At 38.8% G+C, this 9,872-nt stretch overlaps 2 protein-coding genes and 1 non-coding gene across 3 annotated transcripts in view; 1 reads left to right on the top strand and 2 right to left on the bottom strand.

Moving 5' to 3' along the window:
* Positions 1-3,432, top strand: part of LOC135676059 (uncharacterized) — a 4,563-nt gene extending 1,131 nt beyond the window's left edge. Inside the window, exons 2-5 of the mRNA XM_065186846.1 lie at positions 632-705; positions 790-893; positions 1,021-1,086; positions 2,847-3,432. Of these exons, the coding sequence (XP_065042918.1) occupies positions 632-705; positions 790-893; positions 1,021-1,086; positions 2,847-3,122 (520 nt within the window). The 3' untranslated portion in view covers positions 3,123-3,432. The remainder of the gene's footprint in view (positions 1-631; positions 706-789; positions 894-1,020; positions 1,087-2,846) is intronic.
* A 524-nt stretch (positions 3,433-3,956) lies between these two features.
* Positions 3,957-6,137, bottom strand: LOC103987423 (uncharacterized). The gene is made up of 2 exons (XR_010514125.1): positions 5,645-6,137; positions 3,957-4,413 (listed from the first exon to the last, which is right to left on the bottom strand). It is a non-coding gene; the product is annotated as an uncharacterized LOC103987423 (transcript).
* Positions 6,138-6,942: 805 nt separating this feature from the next.
* LOC103987422 (transmembrane emp24 domain-containing protein p24delta4) lies at positions 6,943-9,611 on the bottom strand. Its single transcript, XM_009405719.3, has 4 exons — positions 9,341-9,611; positions 7,617-7,826; positions 7,369-7,445; positions 6,943-7,271 (listed from the first exon to the last, which is right to left on the bottom strand). The coding sequence occupies exons 1-4, from the start codon at positions 9,566-9,568 to the stop codon at positions 7,127-7,129; spliced, it is 660 nt and encodes a 219-aa protein (XP_009403994.1). The 5' UTR covers positions 9,569-9,611; the 3' UTR covers positions 6,943-7,126.
* Between the last annotated feature and the right edge of the window lie 261 nt (positions 9,612-9,872).

The following is a 9,872-nucleotide window of genomic DNA, read 5'->3' as shown; positions in this document are numbered from 1 at the left end:
GAGACAAAAATCAAATCATAGCTATTCCAGTAGCTCAATCTCTACTGAGTTAGTTTATTTTTTTTTTCTACTTTATCAAGTTCGGAAGTATAGGATCTTACATATTAATTCAATTCTAGAGTCAGGTAGTTAGTAAAAGTTCAAACTAGAGTTGCAGCAGATCTTTGCTCTTGGTTGTGATAATCTTCTTCAAGAGTTTCCAGTATTGATTGCTCCAGACGTGGCCATTAGAAACAGCGGGGTAATGGAATTTTTCAATAGAGAAAGCTTACGAATGTTGGTCCTGTTTTGATTAATTTCAGAAAGATGTTCCTGAAATTGTCCTTATAAATTTTAATATGATTGCCTTATCTGTGTTGGACACTGACACTTTGTGGATACTTCCTGAGATGTGGATGCTTGTGAAATATTCGGATATACAATTGTCATCTGTGCTTATATATGTTAATTTGAGAAACATAAATATCTGTGTAGAATATTTTTGCAAGTATATTAGACTTTTGTTATTTATGACTGTGATTATGTCCTTAATGTCTATCGAATTTTAAATAATTTTGCAAGTGATTGTTATGTTCCTTATAAGTTTGAATATAACCCTTTCTGTGATGATTCTCTTTTATTCCTACTACAGATTTAATAAGAGGGAAGACGATTTTCCATCTCTTAAAGACTACAATGACTATTTGGAAGAAGTTGAGGATATGAGTCAGTATGCTCAAGCTTATTTTTCCCTGTACATTAATGTCGGACATCTTAGTTAATTGCATTTTGTTTGCCTCCTGTGACTAGCTTCCAATTTAGTTGAAGGAATTGATGTTGCTGCTATTGAAGCTAAGATCGCTAAATACCAAGAAGAGAATGCTGAACAAATAATTAATGCTCGAGCACGTAAGGTACACTAGAAGAAGAGTATGCAATTGTTTGGTACTATCTTGTATTTGTCAGACTTTGAAGTTACTTCTCATTGATAGCAGTTTCTACCACATTTAATTGTTCTGGTATTGTAATGCTTTGGTACAGGCTGAAGAATTAGCAGCAGCACTAAGGGCAAGCCAAAATCCAAGCTCGGTGGATCCAGCTGATGCAGTGAGTTATACAGTTTAAGTGAATCTTTTCATACCAAGAATTCATTTGAATAGGCAATGCTACATAATATTTAGACAATTAACCTACAGATTCTTTAGATATCAATTTTTGATTTATTTTAGGATCTCATTTCATTCTGTTCCTTTTCGTTTGTGTCTAGTACTTGTTAAGCTTCTTCCAGTGTGTTGAAATAACTTATTCAGAATTGTATTACTAAGAGCATTTCAATCAGTTCGTTGCTTTTATTATTAGTGCTTGATGTTCGTCTCCCTTGACCTTGACCAGAAACTACTGGTCTGCATTGTTAGACGAGCAGAATTTTAATGTTATATGTTGATCTAATGTCACATGAGAGAATTTAATTTCTCTATCTGCAAGGTCATGTAGGAGATCTAGTTGGTGGAGGTAAAACAAGTTTTTCTGACGAAAAGTCCTCCAATTCAATAGGTGTAACTGCTTTTTAATAATGGACACTTTTTGGTTTTAAAAACATTTCTTTCTGCAGATATGCTACTACAACCATAGGTCAGTTTGGTACATATCAAATCAGATTTGCTGGTCCGATCAAGTATTCGATATTGATATGAATATATTCGTTTTATTATTTGCCTTACAGTATATGTTGGTGTACTACCCAGTATATTGGTATTATGCTTGTCTGATTGGTTACCAGAATTAGTGTTGGATTCTGATTCTAAAATCCTTGACAACAACAACAACTAATATCCCAGCTATTTGGTCTCAGTTATATGATTCTCTTTTCACCATTGAGCTTCCGCAGGTTTGCTGCACACATACAATTTGTTGTATGCGATCAATTTAACACAGGGGCTCAGATAAGGATTCAACATAATGTCAGATCTAGGAATCAGGATAGAATAAAAAAGATGCTGGATCTAGTACCTTGTACTGTTTCTATAGTCCTTAATTTGTTCAAATTTTATTTGCAAAGGGGATTGAGAGCAAACTTAAGACCAGATTCCAGCTTGACAGCTATCTGAAAAAAAGTTCATGAGGCTTCTTCACTATATGTTATGCATATATATACACACTCAAAAACGGTTGGTCTTTGTAAACATCTTCCTGTTGGGAGTCTTTGTTTTAAGCTTAATTTGCTCTGAGCTTGTTCAAGTCTTCACAAGGATAAACAATATCATCTTAAAACTGCTATGATCTAAATCACCTTTGCCTTATTTTTTCTGGAAATGAGGTTGTAGTGGTAATGGGACAAACATAGGACCAGTCCACTCTGTGTGGACAGGTTACCAGGTTGGTTTTGCTCAACTATAGCAGCCACTGATGATTGACCAAATATATTATAGTAGATATTTATTTTCTTCTGTTCGTGCAATGACTTCTATAAATAGATTGAAGTTGTGTTGTGATCCATTGGTGAATGATTGAATTCTTGGTTTTTTTTTTTAAATCATGCCATCTATGTCCTGATCAAGCACTCATTTTCATATCTCTTGACACCTAGTATCTTTTTTCTTCTTACATTTTGGAGTCTGCTGCATCACTGACTCCTATCTTAAATTCTGCTGAGCATAGTTACTAGTATTTTCCTTTATTGGTTGCTGTAGGAATGCACTAGATTTATGAGTTGATATACCCGATATCATATTGCTGACAATGCATGTATATTGATGTGTTTGTTTTTTATTTGTTATGCAAGTTTTATAATTGATCTTTGGCCTCATGTGTATTTTTGTTAGGAGATGCTAACATGACATGGCTTTATATGAACCTTAAAAACTCAGGGTCCTGGACCAAGTTCACAAGGGGTTGGTGTCGGCAGTCAAGGGCAATATGCTCCTGCTGCTGTCCCTGGTGGATTAATGCAACCGCGACCTACGGGTATGGCTCCACAGCCTGTTCCTGTTGGAGCTCCAGCAGATCCTCTGCAAGGGTATGCGGCTGAGGATGAAGAGACCATGAAGCTACGAGCCGAGAGGGGGGCCCGAGCTGGAGGATGGACAATTGAGCTGAGCAAGAGGAGGGCAATCGAAGAAGCCTTCAGCGGCATATGGGTATGAAACAGGACCAGAAGGAAAGCTTGGTTTGGCCATGACAAGTTGCAGATGACCATATCATCCTGATTTACATGTTGAACGCCAAATGCACTCTCCTTTTCTTCTTGTCGGTCATTTCGCCCTGGTCCACTTCAATTTGATCCTGAGGAGTTACTATGGTGATGTTTGCTGAAAGGAATTTTTCATAGTGTGTGCTAGCTTCAGCAGATGTAACATATTTGTATTTCTGTAATGAATTGTTGAATGTTAGCCATCTTTTTGGTACGTTGTTTTAGACTTCTCAATGCTCTCTTCCACTGATGGGTTTTCATAAGCTATTGTCACAGCTTGTTTTCTCAGGGTAGTAAATCAAACATGCTAATTCTTATTCCAATTTCATCAGAAATTTTGGAACGCTTGTGAAGAACAATGTTCTTTGGTGATTGTCTCTGTATTTGGGTCATCATATGGACGGATTTATATGAAATTTGGATGTTTCTAAAAAGAAAGCCACCTTCGTGTACTGTAATTGTTTATGCAACACTCTTCCTTTGGAACATCTCCATTACAAATCTTGGTTTGTTACATGTAAATCACTGTTCCAGAAGTTGGATGTCATTGATATATGATGTATCTCACAGCCTTTTCTTGTAGCCATCTATCAAACATCATCATTTATCAAAGACATGAATAAGAAGAGAGGGAAACCTGCTTACAGTCAGGTATGGTGGTGCAATACAACAAAAAAGCCTAGCTGGATCTCTTCTTGTTCTCTCTTCCAAAATAGCACTCAATCGCAGTGGCCTTACCAAGAGAACCAGCATGCAATGGCCATGAAGTGATGTTGAATGCATCATATTAGAAGCTTGGAATGAATTGAGAATCCATCAGAATGATAACCATACAAGGTGTAAATACACATCACAAATTCCTACTCCAAACTCGAAACTCGATCTTATTAGCATCTCCATCTTGCCTACCAACTGAGATAAAGCCATGAGGCTCCACTGTCAGGTATGGTGGTGCAACACAACAAAAAAAACCTAGCAGGATCTCTTCTTGCTCTCTCATCCAAAACAGTACTCACAAATTAGAAGCTTGGAATGAATTGAGAATCCATCAAAATGACAACCAGACAAGGTGCAAATACACAGCACAAATTCCTACTCCAAACTCAAAACTTGATCTTATTAGCATCTCCTTCTTGCCTACCAAGTCTTAACTGAGATAAAGCCATGAAGCTCCAAAGCCAGCATCATTCTGTAGCACCACTGTCAGCTCAACACAGTCATATCACATGCATACTGGGCCTCATCTAGCAACAACATAACATTACATGTAAATCAAGCTAAAAGAGCTCGTCAACATTTTCTATCGGACATCTAAAGATGAGATATTTGTAATCCAAGAACATGCTCTCATCTCGTAGCAATGTTGTCCAGAAAAATGAAAATGAGATGTTATTTCGACATATCTATTCAGAAGTAGAAAATTTTCACATATAAGAATGGAATATCAAAAGCAAATTCTAACCAACATGCATCAGATGGGAAGAAAGGGACTGCAAGATGTTGCAAAAAAAATCACATGAGCAATAATTTAAGACAACACAAACATAAAACGGACAAAGTCTTTAAGTTGCTGAATCCATAAAACAATACATTCTTATTAGATTGCTCAATTCTCCACAACTTACTGCAGAAAACATAGCATAAGAAGTGCCTTCCAAGTAAGCCACATTTGGTTTAAAACTACCATTATTCTATGCGAATTACCAATTAGATCTTAATATAGATCACTCGTACAAAACTCCAATTCTGTTTATCAAACCGTTAAAATATTCAACCTTCATATATTAAATTTGGAATGATTAAACAAAATCACAATCCTTAACATGAGTAAAGGATATCAATGGACAGTGTAACATCCTTAACCTACATATTATATTAAATTTGGAATGATTGAATAATCCCATCTTTAATTCAACCTAAATATTATATTCAACTTCATGGACACTGTTTGCAATTTGATATCCATGAAGTTGTACAAGAAAAAGAAATGAGATTATTGTAACATCTTTACTCGGGAAAAAACACTAAGCAAATCTTTACAAATATCAAATTGCAAATACTGTCCAACATGCATTACAAAGGAAGAAAAAGCCACAAGATGTTGAAAAACACCTTCACATGAGTAATAACTTTGCATGACACAAACGGAAAGGGAACAAAGGTCTTGAAGTTGTAAAACCCATGAAACAATACTCCTTTCTACTGTTCCCTTCTCCGTTGCTTGCAAGCTTAAAAAGCGACTTCCATATAAACCACTTTTGGCATAAAGAATACCAATAATTCATGCGAATAATTGATGAGATCTTCATATCAATACAAAATATGATAACCTAAAGATGATTCGTACAGAGTTTCAATTCTATTCATCTAATTGTTAAAACGTTCGACCTTCACACGTCGCACTCAGAATGATCAAATTACACAAAATTAGGCACTTGATAACACCAGAATAAGAAGTAAGAAGAAAGGTGCCACCTTGTTGAGATCTTCAGAGGATCAGAAGCAGCAGGAACAGTCGAAAGGGCAAAGAGGGGTTCCCCCTGATTCCGAGTTCCCCCAACCGAGCTCCTCGGCCGAGTAAATGGCGAGCCCGTCCCCCGTTTTCCTCCGCCGCGCCCGTGCCTCGGAGCCTTCATCCAAAGACACTTCCCGCCTCTTCTTCGTCTTATCCTTCGTCTTCTTACTACCACCGCCCTCCCCCGTTCCCTTAGCCTGCTTCTTTCCTTTCTCCCGTGCTTCTTCTTCGCCCGCGGCGGACGTCTTGCTCTTCTTGGCCTTCTTTCCTTGGAAAATCTCATCGATCTCATTGCCCGGCTTCTTCTTCCTCTTCTTCTCCCCAGCCGTGGCGATGGGTTCTTCTTCCGATTCCTTCGACTCGGGCGGCGGCTGCGGCTTGCTCTTCTTCGTAGTCGCCATTGGATTGAAGATCGAGAAAGTATCGGGCAATGCGACGAGGGTTTCGATTCGGGCCGCCGTGACTCTCTCTCTCTCTCTCTCTTATATAGAATGCGAAATTTAGAATGTTTACATACTCAAAATAGATAGGCCCGTTTTAGATACCTGCTTTGTGATTATAGGAAATCGTGGTCCCCGACCGAACCAACTCACAGTCTGAGAGCGAACCCAAACTTGATCCGACCGGGCACAGACCGGCAGTAGCAGTCACATCACCATCGGTTCGGGTTCGGGTTCGGGTTCGGTTTCGGTTATAGTGGATTCACTTAAAATGTTCGATCTAATCTAATTCGCTTAAGCGGATTAGCTTCGTTCGACCCGCATCCAAACTTATATGGTTCAAGCTGAGTATGGATTTAGTAGTTCTACTATCCACCAACTGTAATCTTAATTCTTCTTATAATTCCACCTCTTAGACCATCTGTAATTGGTGCAATACGGTGGTACATGCATTGATTATACGTTGTCGTCCATTTCATATGCAAGAGATTTAGTGGAAATTATCAAAGGTAAATCTTTCCAAATGTTTATAACTTAAATTGAAATCCCTGTTTAATCTTTATTTTTCTTATTTTTAATCCACGTTAGAACTATTATTAATATTATATTGATTTAGACTTTGAAGCATGATTTCTGACTAAAAGAGTGGTGGCATTGGCCACAGAGAGTCTTATAGAACTCCCCCAATATGTTCATTGCATCACTACACAACCAGAATCCTATTACACTCATCAGATCCAAAGCTCATTTGCTCAACTTCCTAAAACATAAGCTACTAGAATTATAAAACACTCAGCATACAGAGAACCAGGGAGAAGGGAAGAAACAGAACCATTGTTGGAAGCAAGAAACCAGAACGATCTATGTGCGTCTGCCAGTCTCGAAGGGCATCTTATAATTACAACTCACAAAAAAGTAAAAGAACACACTGATATGCAGTTTGAAATCTTATGGAAAAAAGGCAAAATAAATACCATAAAAAATCAAAAGTAAACTACAGATCTAGATTAGCTTCTTCTTGTGAAAGTACCCTTTTAGGTGCCGCAACTGCAAAACAGAAGCTACAATGCATAGGGCGAGGGACATAACGCTGAACAATGCAACTCGACCGTTCGTCCTCTCACTAACATCCCTCATGCCTGCTTCCCTGATTCCAGATATCGAAATGGATGATTCATGAGTTGCATGCAACTGGAAAGACATCTATCAACATAAAGATGTGTGTTGGGGTTTTGATGTCTAACCTGCTCCTGAGATACAACAAATTTTCATGGATCACCTCGACAGCCTCTTCTAGTTTCCTCAGCTCAAGCTCGAGACCCTTTGCAAATTCGGGAAAAAACTATTAAACGAATACTGTAACCTCATGGCATATGGGTAATTTATAAATTTCCTATGCTCGAGTTCAAGACACTTTGCAAATTCAGGAATAAACTATTAAAATAATTTTTTTACTTCAGGACATATTGCATAGTTTAAGATGAGCTCTCACCTCAATTTTTTCCTTTTTAGCAACTGATTCCCAGTCCTTTGCAGCAATCCCGATCTTCCAGTTGATGCTAACGGATGCTCCAATGCCCTTGTTAGCACCATCCAGCCAGAAACATGCTAGATATGTCCCTGGTTCATTGGTGGTAAAAGCAAATTCGCCCATCGTAACATTTTCTTTGTGATGAAGTGTGTCTCCGTTGGGTGCTGTCACCTGAAAATGAACATTAGGACTAAAACAACTTGAGGTTTCGATAATGTTAGCACCATTTTTTCTCCAGAAATTATAATTATCACTTGATTTCCTACTGAAAAGACTTCAGGTTTCGACACTGTTAGATCCATGATGTCCAACACACACACTTGCATATATAACATTAGGACTAAAAAGGAGAAGAAAATGACTGTATGATGGAGGAGTTATGGCCTGTCTTTGAGGAGCACTTTGTGCAGTGTCTCCTCATAGGTGAATAGCCTGCATTCTTATATTCATTGTTGCAAGTAGGCAGGGCAAGGATCATATCAATTACATTAATATTCTCTTTCTTTGGCGTGAATTGGAATGCATACAAATTTTGAGTACTCATTACAAATTAAACCCATTAAAGGTTGACAAAGAGCTCTAAACATTGTACATGGTTGTAACTTGTAAGCATGTTTTTTTCGTTACTATAAATGTTTCTGCACTTATTTTCTAAAACAACAAACACACTATACATCTACGGCGGACAACAAAAAGATGTTTTCTGTTAGAACACTTGTTGTGAAACTACATCACAGACAGTCAGCTTGCTCTATAAACTGACGTATTGGCAGAAAGCAAACTTAAGGAACTTGCTCAATGTGCATCTGTAATGAAGTTGCTCAAAGAGTAACTACCAAAGAGAATTGCGGGGATATTTGCACAATTCAAGCTCATGTTCTATCTAATGATCAATCACCTATTAGAATGAGGTACCCCAAAATACATGACTATAATTGAACAACAGGAAGAATATGGTGAAACATATCATTTGGAAATAAAATAGGAAAGCAGGAAAAAGAATGAACAATCGCATGTGCCATCTTAAAACTAGATTGGTGACCGATTCAAGTCATCAAAGGAGCCAAGGAATTGCAATTCCTCAGACACCCAATTGACTCTAATTAAGTTATCCACCAAAACAATGGCTCCCATGATATTTGCCGAAGAAGGATTACATGCATGATTCCAGAGATATGCGACTATGGACATATCTCCTTATCTTCTTAAAAAGAGTATCCTCCTGCTGAAAAACTCCAGCTGAATTTGCTCGCCACCTAAACATTAATCTCCGATCCTATTATATATATTGTCGAACAATCGTTGTATAATCTGAATAAGAAACGGAGGTGGTAAACCAGATCTTTAACAATGGGCCACTATATTCATGGCAAGAACAATAACCACAGCGTAAGATTTTTAATGTGTCGTGGAACCTAAGATGATCCAAGATTTCATCTTTTTCTTTGATATAGGTATACCCTGTCTCAGGTGAAATCACCATCTAAGTTCTTAATCCAATAGAGCCGCCTCCACTCTCGGAAGTTCATGTGTCACCAAGCTAACAACTACAGAATACCTAAGATTTCGAACAAGGATACACGGGTATGTATCAGAAACGAACAAATCTAGAATTCGAGAGGCAAAGAGGCGTCAAGCTCGTAACTAATCGGGAATGAAGCGACGGAAATGAAGGGAGGTATCACCTTGGCGGAGATGGTAGGCATGCTTTGAGGATCGTCATCATGGACGACGGCGTAGTCGGCCAGGGCAACGACGCCGGCGTGGATCTCCTCCGACACGCACTTCGTGGCCGACGGCGGCAGGCTCAGCCACAGCGCCGCGGCGGTAGGAGGTCCAGCGGCGAGGATCCAGGCGGAGCATAGCAGCACCGCGATGGCCCGCAGGATCACCGCGTCGTCCCTCGTCCCCATCCGTCTCTCAACTCACGCTCTCTCTCGCTTTCTTCTCGTTGCGAGTAGTTTTCGTTGCGGAACGAACTCTCCCTCCTCTATATATGTATATGACTCGAGCGCAATCGCAATTGGAAACGCCGATGTCGATGAATGGGTCAGGTTAGATCAAGTCACAAGCGAACCAATCGAGAGCATGATTATGGATTGAGCTCACTCTCATACTGCAATGTATGAGAAAGTCTCGAGATCAAGTCACGTATATGTCGCCTTTATGGTTCATGGAGGAAGTCTCCACAATAGTTCGTTTGATAATGTGGCCTGT

The sequence above is a fragment of the Musa acuminata genome, chromosome BXJ1-6 (assembly GCF_036884655.1).
Source record: "Musa acuminata AAA Group cultivar baxijiao chromosome BXJ1-6, Cavendish_Baxijiao_AAA, whole genome shotgun sequence".
NCBI classification, from domain to species: domain Eukaryota; kingdom Viridiplantae; phylum Streptophyta; class Magnoliopsida; order Zingiberales; family Musaceae; genus Musa; species Musa acuminata.
The sequence above is the reverse complement of the archived record's forward strand: the minus strand, read 5'-3'. Positions and strand labels throughout refer to the sequence as shown.